Source organism: Salmo salar, chromosome 26 (assembly GCF_965601325.2).
Source record: "Salmo salar chromosome 26, fSalSal1, whole genome shotgun sequence".
NCBI lineage: Eukaryota > Metazoa > Chordata > Actinopteri > Salmoniformes > Salmonidae > Salmo > Salmo salar.
The window spans coordinates 1,845,001-1,857,795 of record NC_138316.1 but is presented as its reverse complement, the minus strand read 5'-3'; the positions used below and the strand labels follow the sequence as shown (position 1 = coordinate 1,857,795).

General features: G+C 42.2%; 2 protein-coding genes across 12 annotated transcripts in view; both read left to right on the top strand.

Annotated features, from left to right (window-relative positions):
* Window positions 1–1,265, top strand: part of ak8 (adenylate kinase 8) — an 82,680-nt gene extending 81,415 nt beyond the window's left edge. For all 4 annotated transcript variants that reach the window (XM_014174828.1, XM_014174826.1, XM_014174825.1 and 1 more), the window contains one exon: window positions 900–1,265. In XM_014174828.1, coding sequence (XP_014030303.1) covers window positions 900–1,134 — 235 coding nt within the window. In that variant the 3' untranslated portion in view covers window positions 1,135–1,265. The remainder of the gene's footprint in view (window positions 1–899) is intronic.
* A 10,885-nt stretch (window positions 1,266–12,150) lies between these two features.
* ddx31 (DEAD (Asp-Glu-Ala-Asp) box polypeptide 31) overlaps window positions 12,151–12,795 on the top strand; it is a 76,124-nt gene continuing 75,479 nt past the window's right edge. For 3 of the 8 annotated variants that reach the window (XM_082969314.1, XM_014174817.3, XM_082969313.1), the window contains exons 1-2: window positions 12,155–12,262; window positions 12,591–12,722. In XM_082969314.1, the coding sequence (XP_082825440.1) occupies window positions 12,621–12,722 (102 nt within the window). In that variant the 5' untranslated portion in view covers window positions 12,155–12,262; window positions 12,591–12,620. Of the gene's footprint in view, window positions 12,457–12,590; window positions 12,723–12,795 lie in introns of all 8 variants that reach the window. The other 5 variants (XM_082969309.1, XM_082969308.1, XM_082969311.1 and 2 more) reach the window with 5 other exon arrangements.

Here is a 12,795-nt window from a genome sequence, read left to right as displayed (position 1 = left end):
TGGGGATGACATAGACAGCGGCTGCATTCCAAACTCTTGAAAGACACACCCTCTCCCCTCAGCCCTCAAATTAAGTGGACACTTCTGATGATGTATCATGATGTCTGACGAGTTGACACTTGCAGGGCAAGGGGCAAGGGAAGAATGAATACATTTTAAATGGACCGCTCTTGACCGGAAATGTGTCACTCGTTCATCCCACGGTTGTGTTTTCAGTTGTCCAGTTGTCATGGAACTGTTGTGTGTGCCTTATATGCACTACCAATCAATTATGATTGCATTTCATATCTTGACTAGAAGACAACGCATCTGCAGACATTGAATGTTAGCCATCCTACTATATCAGGAAAATCGAAAGTTTGATGTCAGGGTAGCAAAATGTCTAACTTATTTACATTCCTTTTAACTTACACTTACTTGTATGTTGACTTCTCCATATTAATGTTGGTTTTAAGTTTTGGCTGAATTTTCTTATCAGATGTACAATCATCGCAAATTGAATTATGGAGGGTTTCATGTCCCGGAGTGAACATAATTGTACACATTCGCAAACGAGTGCTGAGGGACTTATGTTGCAAACTTCCCTTGCTTGGCTAATAATTTGGACCAACGACAAATATGGCCCCGGGGATTCCCCCAAGGGCATAAGGCGAGGGTAAGTGGATGAGGGTGTGTCTTTTATGAGTTTGAAACACAGCTTGTGTCCCATATGTTACCATATTCCTGTTTTAGTGCACTACTTTTGACCAAGACCCATAGGGTTCTGGTCAAAAGTAGTGCACTATATAGAAAAGAGGGTGCCATTAAATGGGGATGTTCCCATAGTCTGATGTAAAAAGTTCTCTGTTGTTTATTCCTCGTCCTTTGTTATTCTTAGTCCTGTTGTTTTTGCCTGACAGATACCACTCACTGTATAAGCCAGCCCCCAGTCCTGAGGTGCAGACCCGTCTGCAGTTCAATCCCAAGGACTCCGAGGCCCAACTGCTCCGGCAGCTAAAGGAGTACTGGGCCAATGCTTCCTCCCTGCAGGACCTCTACCCTGAGGCGGTGCATATCAACGCTGACCAGGACCCACACACTGTCTTTGAGTCCCTAGAGAGTCGTCTAGTCGGACGTCTTCAAAACGACGCCTGAATTCTAATCGAGACCCCCACCCACCCTCGTGATTTTTACATTAACACGAGCAGAGTGAAGATCCTTTTTAGTTAGTATAACGTATTGGAATCTTAATTGTAGAAATAAAAGGAGTTTATTGTTCAAACCCACTGAAGCCATCATCGTTGTCGTTTGTTTCCGCATCCACTTTGTCTGTGGCCTCCTGACCAGTGGTGTAAAGTACTTAACTTCTTTTAAATAGTAGTAATAATAGTAGTAAGTAGTTTTTGGGGTATCTGTACTTTTTTTACTTTTACTTCACTACATTCCTAAAGAAAATAATGTACTTTTTACTCCATACATTTTGCCTGACAGTACTTGACAGGAAAATGGTCCAATTCACACACTTATCAAGAGAACATCTCTGATCATCCCTACTGCATCTGATCTGGCGGACTCACTAAACACAAATGCTTTGTTTGTAAATTATTTCTGAGTGATGGAGTGTGACCTTGGCTATCCGTAAACAAAAAAGAAAAGAAAATGGTGCCGTCTGTTTTGCTTAATATAAGGAATTTGAAATGATTTGTACTTTTACTTTTGATACTTAAGTACATTTTAGCAATTCAATTTACTTTTGATACTTAAGTATAATTAAAACCAAATCCTTTGACTTTTACTGAAGTAGAATTTACTGGGTGACTTTCACTTTTACTTGAGTCCTTTTCTATTAAGTTATCTTTACTTTTACTCAAGTACATTTTTCATCACTGCTCCTGACCCTAATCTTCACAAGGTGCACTGGTTAACTCTGCTTTATTAACATATAGAAGTAACACTGCTGCTTGGTTCAAGTTCTCTGTAGAGGGGAGCCATTAGTTAGCCATCAGGGAGACTTAAGTGCAGCAGTTAAACAAAGATGTTAATATGGCAGATTTTTCTAAGTCCCCAATGACTGGTCCAGGCTGACTTCATTACTGCAGATGAGTTTGAACATAATATGCATCTCCTTTGAATATTTTAGTAGTGGGATTTTTTTATGTGGCGGTGTTTGAAAGTTTGTACTCTAGAGTAAAGCAACCAATTAATTCCCATGCCCTCTTTATTTTTTTTGTGTTCCACTAATCAGTGTAGTTCTGATTTATTTAGTAGACAAGTCTGTTTTCATAATGTGGGGGATTGCTTACTTGATATTTTAGTCTGTAGTGTAAATGCAGACTACCTGTAAATGCAGGTGAGAAGACAGACTTGTCCATCTTATCATAAGCATCAGAATCTATTTTGAAGCTCTGTATTTGTTGTTGGTCTCAACTCAGAAAATGGACTTGTCAATCAACTCAAACAATACCACTACAAAGCACGTTTTCTGAATGTAAGTTAACAAAGAACTTGCTCCATATTATGATGTTGCATTTGTCGTGACATGACTTTCATTAATGTGATGTCTGTTATTTATCGAATTAACTAACTATGTTTAACCTCTCTAGGGTCGGTGGGACGAAATCGTCCCACCTACGTAACAGCCAGTGGAATCCTGTGGCGCGTTATTCAAATACCTTAGAAATGCTATTACTTCAATTTCTCAAACATATGACTATTTTACACCATTTTAAAGACAAGACTCTCGTTAATCTAACCACACTGTCCGATTTCAAAAAGGCTTTACAACGAAAGCAAAACATTAGATTATGTCAGCAGAGTACCCAGCCAGAAATAATCAGACACCCATTTTTCAAGCTAGCATATAATGTCACATAAACCCAAACCACAGCTAAATGCAGCACTAACCTTTGATCTTCATCAGATGACACACCTAGGACATTATGTTATACAATACATGCATGTTTTGTTCAATCAAGTTCATATTTATATCAAAAACCAGCTTTTTACATTAGCATGTGACGTTCAGAACTAGCATACCCCCCGCAAACTTCCGGTGAATTTACTAAATTACTCACGATAAACGTTCACAAAAAAACATAACAATTATTTTAAGAATTATAGATACAGAACTCCTCTATGCACTCGCTATGTCCGATTTTAAAATAGCTTTTCGGTGAAAGCACATTTTGCAATATTCTCAGTAGATAGCCCGGCATCACAGGGCTAGCTATTTAGACACCCACCAAGTTTAGCCCTCACCAAAGTCAGATTTACTATAAGAAAAATGTTATTACCTTTGCTGTTCTTCGTCAGAATGCACTCCCAGGACTTCTACTTCAATAACAAATGTTGGTTTGGTTCAAAATAATCCATAGTTATGTTCAAATATCCTCTGTTTTGTTCGTGCGTTCAAGACACTATCCGAAGTGTAAAGAAGGGTGACGCGCACGACGCGTTTCGTGACAAAAAAATTCTAAATATTCCATTACCGTACTTCGAAGCATGTCAACCGCCGTTTAAAATCAATTTTTATGCCATTTTTCTCGTAAAAAAGCGATAATATTCCGACCGGGAATCTGTGTTTTAGTACAAAGAGAGAGAAAATAAAAACATGGGGTCGCCTCGTGCACGCGCCTCAGTCTCATAGTACTCTGACCGACCACTATCCAAACGCGCTAATGTTTTTCAGCCAGGGGCTGCCTCGACATCATTCAGCTTTTTCCAGGGTTCTGAGAGCCTATGGGAGCCGTAGGAAGTGTCACGTTACAGCAAAGATCCTAAGTTTTCAATAAAAAGAGTCAAGAAGCTCAAGGAATGGTCAGAGAGGGCACTTCCTGTACAGAATCTTCTCAGGTTTTTGCCTGCCATATGAGTTCTGTTATACTCACAGACACCATTCAAACAGTTTTAGAAACTTTAGGGTGTTTTCTATCCAAAGCCAATAATTATATGCATATTCTAGTTTCTGGGCAGTAGTAATAACCAGATTAAATCGGGTACGTTTTTTATCCGGACGTGTAAATACTGCCCCCTAGCCCAAACAGGTTAATTTTCCCCGATTAAATTAATCATGTAACAATTAACTCAATAGGAATTTGGGGCACCACGGAAGAAGTTGTTTATAGTTACCATCTCCCGAATTAAACTCTAAAGGTATGTTATATATCGATAACAGTCACTTATTAATCATTACCTCATATCAGTCTCATTCTGAATGTCGCAGGCTTCTTGAATCTGCACAAAGCCGAGTCTTGCTGATCATCCCGTAACACACAAATTGATTTGATTATTTATTAACTAACTAACTAAATGATAACACAGGATACACACACACACACACCGCATGGTATAGGTTATTTATTAGAAACTTAGTCCGCTAGGGACCTGTTTTCATCGTATTGACACAATATAACACTTGTTACAAAAGATGGAGAGTTAAAGAGAAAGAGAGACACAACATATGGATAGATTTGGAAACTACTCTCATAGCAATCATAACACTTTTCCCCGAACTGCCGCCCGTTTGGGTAAGAAGCATGTATATACGTGTTGAGTGTCTTCCTTCGTCGTGTATCTCTGTTGGATCCAGGCCTTTATGGAAAGGTTTCCACTTCGTAAAAAGGGTTCGATTGGGCCTTCTCCTTAGTTCTTAAGTGTAAGGCTCTGATTGTCCACAAGAGATCACAATGTCCTTCTTAGTTGTCTGTGTTTACTTTCACTCGTTCTGGAAGAGTGGTCTTCTTAGGACAGCTAATCAGCCATGTCGATGATCCCCATTGGGGTGATGAGAGCAGTGGGGTCGATGATGATTTGAAGAGAATAACCGGATGGTCCTACTTAAATTCACTTTCTTAGATACAGTACTTAGAACAGCTACTCTACCGTAACATTGATTGTTAGTTGGCTACTTTGTCATCTTCAACTCATGTTGATTTTCAGGGTCGTGACTAATGGAGACCTAGCGGCAGCTTGAGTCCTTCTATTCTGGTATGTTAATTCTTAACTCAATCTTTTATACACTTAGGTAAAAAGGGGCGTTTCCGTCATACTGACATGCTTTCTGAGCTCCCTTGGGCGTGGCTAGTTACTGGCAAAGTATCATCAAAACTATGAACTTGTTAGAAAACTAAAAGAACATTCCTATCTTAACAAAACCATCTCCATCCTTGATATTTCCGACACAACATAAAGGATGTAAACCTGACATACACAGTGTGAAAGCTCTTCAAGTTACAATATTTTCATTACAGTGGGGGGGGAAGTATTTGATCCCCTGCTGATTTTGTATGTTTGCCCACTTACAAAGAAATGATCAGTCTATAATTTTAATGGCAGGTTTATATGAACAGTGAGAGACAGAATAACAACAGAAAAACGCATGTCAAAAATGTTATAAAATGATTTCCATTTTAATGAGGGAAATAAGTATTTGACCCCTCTGCAAAACATGACTTAGTACTTGGTGGCAAAACCCTTGTTGGCAATCACAGAGGTCAGACGTTTGTTGTAGTTGGCCACCAGGTTTGCACACATCTCAGGAGGGATTTTGTCACACTCCTCTTTGCAGATCTTCTCCAAGTCATTAAGGTTTCGAGGCTGACGTTTGCCAACTCAAACCTTCAGCTCCCTCCACAGATTTTCTATGGGATTAAGGTCTGGAGACTGGCTAGGCCACTCCAGGACCTTAATGTGCTTCTTCTTGAGCTACTCCTTTGTTGCCTTGGCCATGTGTTTGGGGTCATTGTCATGCTGGAATACCCATCCACGACCCATTTTCAATGCCCTGGCTGAGGGAAGGAGGTTCTCACCCAAGATTTGACAGGACATGGCCCTGTCAAATGATGCGGTGAAGTTGTCCTGTCCCCTTAGCAGAAAAACACCCCCAAAGCATAATGTTTCCACCTCCATGTTTGACGGTGGAGATAGTGTTCTTGGGGTCATAGGCAGCATTCCACCTCCTCCAAACACGGCGAGTTGAGTTGATGCCAAAGAGCTCCATTTTGGTCTCATCTAACCACAACACTTTCACCAGTTGTCCTCTGAATCATTCAGATGTTCATTGGCAAACTTCAGACGGGCATGTATATGTATTCTTGAGCAGGGGGACCTTGTGGGCGCTGCAGGATTTCAGTCCTTCACGGCGTAGTGTGTTACCAATTGTTTTCTTGGTGACAATGGTCCCAGCTGCCTTGAGATCATTGACAAGATCCTCCCGTGTAGTTCTGGGCTGATTCCTCACCGGTCTCTTGATCATTGCAACCCCACGAGGTGAGATCTTGCATGGAGCCCCAGGCCGAGGGATATTGACAGTTCTTTTGTGTTTCTTCCATTTGCGAATAATCGCACCAAATGTTGTCACCTTCTCACCAAGCTGCTTGGCGATGGTCCACTTCGACAGGGAAATAGTGGAGCGGGTCGAGAGCTTCAAGTGCCGCTGTGTCCGTATCACTAAGGAATTAACATGGTCCACACACACCAACACAGTCGTGAAGAAGGTATGACGACACCTTTTCCCCCTCAGGAGGCTGAAAGGTTTGGCATGGGCCCTCAGATATTTGATCTCTTCTTCTAACCATGGTAGCCAAAATAATGGCCAACTGGGCATGCCCAGCATTTTTATATGTGACCCTAAGGATGATGGGGACCATGAACCACCTGTGTGGAAGCACCTGCTTTCAATATACTTTGTATCCTCATTTACTCAAGTGTTTCCTTTATTTTGGCAGTTACGTGTATATGCCAAACTTAAACATGTCACTGTCCGTCCAATCAGAGAGGAAGAGTCGAAGCAAGATGGTTTACTTCGCACAAAATCTGTCCAGGAAAATAAGACCATGAAGTGAGGAATTTTTGTATTGGGGTCTGTAAGTGTAGAATTTGGTCAACAACAAAAATGTATTGCTAATTTGCTACATGAGGCTTATTTGATTGAATAGACATTTTGTAATAGTTAGATTGTTACAAATGCACTGATAAGTGGACACACCTGGGGCATTTTGGCAACTTAGAAAAAAACTACTTTATATCGGTCCAAATGCCAGTATGCATTCTACAAACTGTGGAATAGGCTAATTCCACAGTTTGTAGAATGCATACTGGCATTTCAATGTAGTTTGGGAAAAGGGAATCCGGACACACTGTTGACATGGTAGACACATTTAAATGTGGGTGTAGATGCACGACGTGTTCGGAATTCCATGATCAGAAGAACTCTATGATCAGAATAATTAACCTGCATGAACTACCAAGTCTAGACATGGCTGTAGAAGTCGTTTTCACATACAAACTTTATATGTCTGAACTCAGAATGAAATATACTTCCCAAAAATGTGGTAGAACATTTATTTTGATTGGCAATTTTCTGAATTAATTAGAGTGCCATTAGATAGCCTGATTTCAGATGTGTCCATGTAAACAGGATTATTAGGGACATCGTTCTTCTTGCAAAGCGTGTAAACGTTTTAGTCAAACTATTATTTTAATCTGAATATCCACAATAATCGCATTATTATGTGCATGTAACCTTACTCAGTGAGGGGATTCGATTAATCTGGCCCGGCTAGGCCTCCCGAGTGGCGCAGTGGTCTAAAGCACTGCATCGCAGTTGCTAGCTGTGCCACTAGAAATCCTGGCTTGCGACCGGGAGACCCATGGGGTGGCGCACAATTGGCACAGCGTTGTCCGGGATAGAGGAGGGTTTGGCCAGCAGGAATGTCCTTGTCGAGCTCTAGCGACTCCTGTGGTGGGCCAGGCGCATGCACGCTGACACGGTCGCCAAGTGTATGGTGTTTCCTCCGACACATTGGTGTGGCTGGCTTCCGGGTTAAGCGGGCATTGTGTCAAGAAGCAGTGCGGCTTGGTTGGGTCGTGTTTCGGAGGACGCATGGCTCTCGACCTTTGCCTCTCCCAAGTCTGTACGGGAGTTGCAGCGATGAGACAAGACTGTATTATAATAATCTGGCCCGGCTAAACGTGTTTTGTGCACAGGGTGAAAGTTGATCGGGCTGCCTCCTGGACAAGCCAAGTGCCCTGAAAAACAACATTGCAACACTGTGGTACGCTCCATCTGCCCTGTTTGTCTATTCTGTGCAGACCCCTTGAAGGCGCTGCATGGTCAGTCAGACATCTGCATTGGCCGTGCAGCATTTACTGTGATATGGCCTCTGCAGAAGTCAGGGCATTCATACTTCTTGCGCTTCGCCAAGCAGCGTAAAGCTGTTGTCACGCCCTGACCTGAGAGAGACAGTTTATTTCTCTATTTTGTTAGGTCAGGGTGTGGGGTAGGCATTCTATGTCATTATATTTCTATGTTTTGGCCAGGTATGGTTTCCAATCAGAGGCAGCTGTCTATCGTTGTCTCTGATTGGGAGAGTTGTCTCTGATCATACTTAGGCAGCCTTTTTCCCACCTGGTTTTGTGGGTAGTTGTTTTCTGTTTAGTTGTCTGTTGCCTGACGGAACTGTTTGCTTTCATTTTGTTTCTTTGTTTAAGTGTTTCGTTATATGAATAAATATGAGCACTTACCACGCTGCGTTTTGGTCCCCTTCTCATTACGACGAAAGCCATTACAGCTGTTGTGAAGGAAGTGGTCAAGGAAGTGAGTTGGTGTTTATACAGGACCTCCCTCCCTCACCAACCGTCAACCAATCATGTCAATGCGGATCCCTCCGCATTGTTACACAATTTGAGAGAGGTGCATGGCGATGCAGTATGGAGCTCAATTTGGCCTTTGCATGCCTCTTGGCTCCTCATTGCGTCACACTATCCATACAGCCTCTGACCACATTCTCGGATACATTTTTGGATCAAACATAAATTGGCTCTGAGAAATCCGCACACAATGCATCATTGACCACCTCCGCAAGTGATCAACCAGATCTGAACACATTCAGACCATAAAGCAACTTTTGTGCATCTAGACCCGTCTCTTCGATGCAATCTTCATATTCTGATAGTGGCATGTAAGAGCCAATGTATGCTTGATCCGAAATGTGGTCGGAGGCGCCGTATGGATGGTGTGACGCAATTGCGGAACATCCGGAGGCATGCAGAGACCCTACCACATTGCCATGTGCCTCTCAAATTTTGTAACAATGTGGAGGGCTCAGTATAGCTTCACATTGACATAATTGGTTGACGGTAGGTGAGGGCGTGAGGTTCTGTATAAACACAAGCTCACTTCCTTGACAACTTCCTTTACAACAGCTCTGTGCTGCTCGGCGAAGTGCAAGAAGTATGAATGCCCTCACTTCTGCAGAGGCCATATCACCGTAAATCCTGCTCGGAATGCAGAAGTCGGATTGACAATGAACCTCCTTTATGTTTCAAGTAGGCACAACCTAAGATGCATACATTCAGTTTTTCCGAACTCACTTCACTTGGACTAAAGATTGAGGCTCGCTCAACTGGTGCTAGTACATGCGCTGATCAAATACACAGACGGAATGCTGATTAAGGTGTTTACATGTCCTAATAAATCTAAAGATTACTCAGAAAACCACGTGTTTAGCCTCCCGAGTGGAGCAGTGGTCTAAGGCACTGCATCGCAGTGCTAGCGGCGTCACTACAGATCCGGGTTCGATCCCGGGCTGTGTTGCAGTCGGCCATGACCGGGAGACCCATGAGGCGGCGCACAATTGGCCTACCATCGTCTGGGTTAGGGGAGGGTTTGGCCGGCCAGGCTGTCTTTGTCCCATCGTGCTCTAGCAACTCCTGTGGTGGGCAGTTTCCTCCGACACATTGGTGCGGCTGGCTTGCGGGTTAAGCAAGCAGTGTGTCAAGAAGCAGTGCGGCTTGGCGGGGTCGCCTCTCCCAAGTCAGTATGGGAGTTGAAGCGATGGGACAAGACTGTAACTACCAATTTGATATCACAAAATTGGGGAGAGAAAGGGGTAAAAAAAGACTACTGCTTAATCTGCCTACTGCTATAATCAGTTTAATATTGAATTATTACTTTGCATGTTAACGGTACTTGAGTCTGGAACTGAGTACCTCTCCAACGATTTCTAGAATGGAATTTTTATGCTATCTAGATCAGTGGTTCCCAAATTTTTTGGTCACTGATCTAGAAACATTCAACCTCCAGCTGCGTACCCTGTCTAGCACCAGGGTCAGCGTACTCTCAAATGTAGTTTTTTGCCATCATTGTAAGCCTGCCACACACACACACACACACACTATAAATGTATTAAACATAAGAATGATTGTGAGTTTTTGTCACAAACCGGCTCGTGGGAAGTGAAAAAGAGCTCTTACCGGAATAGGGCACAAATAATAATATAATGATAATCAATCATGTTGCTCTTTATTTAGTCATATTACATATAAAACCTTATTTGTTAATCAAAAATTGTGAATAACTCACCACAGGTTAATGAGGAGGGTGTGCTTAAAAGGATGCACATAACTCTGCAATGTTGGGTTGTATTGGAGAGAGTCTCAGTCTTAAATCATTTTCCACACACAGTCTGCCCCTGTATTTAGTTTTCATGCTAGTGAGGGCCAAGAATCCACTCTCACATAGGTACGTGGTTGCAAAGGGCATCAGTGTCTTAACAGTGCGATTTTCCAAGGCAGGATACTCTGAGTGTAGCCCAATCCAGAAATCTGACAGTGGCTTGATTAAATTCCATTTTCACAGAACTGCTTTTTGCAATTTCAATGAGGCTCTCTTGTTCAGATATTGGTAAGTGGAATTTTACATTTTAGTCATTTAGCAGACACTCTTATCCAGAGCGACTTACAGTAGTGAATGCATACATTTCATACATTTTTTTCCCCACACTGGTCCCCCATGGGAATCAAACCCACAACCCTGGCATTGCAAACACCATGCTCTACCAACTGAGCCACACAGGACCACGTGGAATGGAGGCAGGGCATGAAAGGGATAACGAATCCAGTTGATTGTGTCATCCATTTCGGGAAAGTACCTGTGTAATTGCGCACCCAACTCACTCAGGCGCTATATCACATTTGACATTGTCTATAAGCTTGAGTTCATTTGCACACAAAAAATCATACAATGATGGAAATACCTGTGTGTTAATGCAGACAGAGAAGAGCTCCAACTTCTTAATCATAGCCTCAATTTTGTCCCGCACATTGAATATAGTTGCAGGTAGTCCCTGTAATCCTAGATTCAGATCATTCAGGTGAGAAAAAACATCAGGCAGATAGGCCAGTCATGTGAGAAACTTGTCATCATGCAAGCGGTCAGACAAGTGAAAATTATGGTCAGTAAAGAAAACTTTAAGCTCCTCTCTCTCAAAGAAAAAACATGTCAATACTGCGCACTTCTGTATGTTGTAAAATCGTTACAGGGTCGCTGCCATATCATTGCATAGTGCAGAAAATACACCAGGGGCCTTGCTTTAACAAAGTTAACCATTTTCACTGTAGTGTCCAAAACGTCTTTCAAGCTGTCAGGCATTCCTTTGGCAGCAAGAGCCTCTCGTTGGATGCTGCAGTGTACCCAAGTGGCTTCGGGATGCACGCTCGTTACTACTCCACTACTGTATGTCTCCCTGACATGGCTTTTGCGCCATCAGTACAGACACCAACATGAGCATCAGCTACGTTTGGCTACATATGGACCGTTAGTGGAATTCCCGCGAGAGAGTAATGGTTAATGTGATTGGATGTTAATTATTTGACAAGGCCACCTGTATTTGACATTGTGTTTTATTTTGCTGAACACTAGATGGTTTGATTTTATTTTTGGCAGTGAAATGAGACTACTCAGGCGCGAAAAAAAACCTCACCCAAATATAGCCCCATTGGAAAATATAAATGGACTGTTTGAAAATGTGAAGAAAAAAATGTGAATCACATTTATATTTGGCGTACCCCAGACGGTATTGTACGCACCCCTTGGTTGGGCCAGAGCCAAAACACACGTGGGTAAAGCAGCTTTTGAAAACTCTTCATTAGATTTTATATTGATTGGTTAGAGATTATTTTGTCAAGAAGGGATACATACAGCTTCTGTAAAAATTGACTTTTCGTAGCAGGTTTAGGATAATTTACGCAAAAGGTTAGGATAATTAGGTTAATGTTAGGAAAACGGTTTGGGTTAGATATTTTATTTGTTTATCAACTTTTGATGTCAATTTGACAAAAGCTGTAACCCGTCGAGACATGTCCTCAGCTTTTGGGCAAAATCGACGCGCTTGAACAAAAGGGAACGCGCAAGGAAGTGACGTTGGAAAGGGAAGGTACCCAAATCCAGGACATCCATGCTTGATCGAAAAACAACAAAAACGTTTTTGTGGATTTATTGTGGGTAAATTGAAATTCAGTCGACTAATTGCAGCACTAGATTATTTGTGAGACCAACGTGGAGGGGGAAGACTGCCTGACTTTCAGGGTAGCAGTACACGTTTTCAGTTTCTAGCTAGTTATATCAATAGCTAGCTAAGTTAGCTAACTGGACACGTGTGAATTGGTGCCTCAGATCATAGCACTAGACTGGTAAAGGTAACATATTCTGCCTAGGACTGACAGATATGGATTAACTTTACATTCACATGATGTCATTATAATGTTATATTTAGCTGTAGCAGACATGTACAACTAGCTAGTTATGGGATCATTTGTTGTGTGTGTTGCAGAGGGACGTGTATCGCATCCCACCAGTCACCATGGCAGAGGATACGTTGATGTTGAACCTCTCGTCTGACTCAGCTCCAGCATTTCACTCGAAGAGTTATCAGAGACCAACGTCTCAGGAGAAATGGGCTTTGGTAGGTAAACTCGGGTCACAACAATGTCATGAGTTTTGGTAGATCTTTGCCAAGTACCTACACACCACGGTGA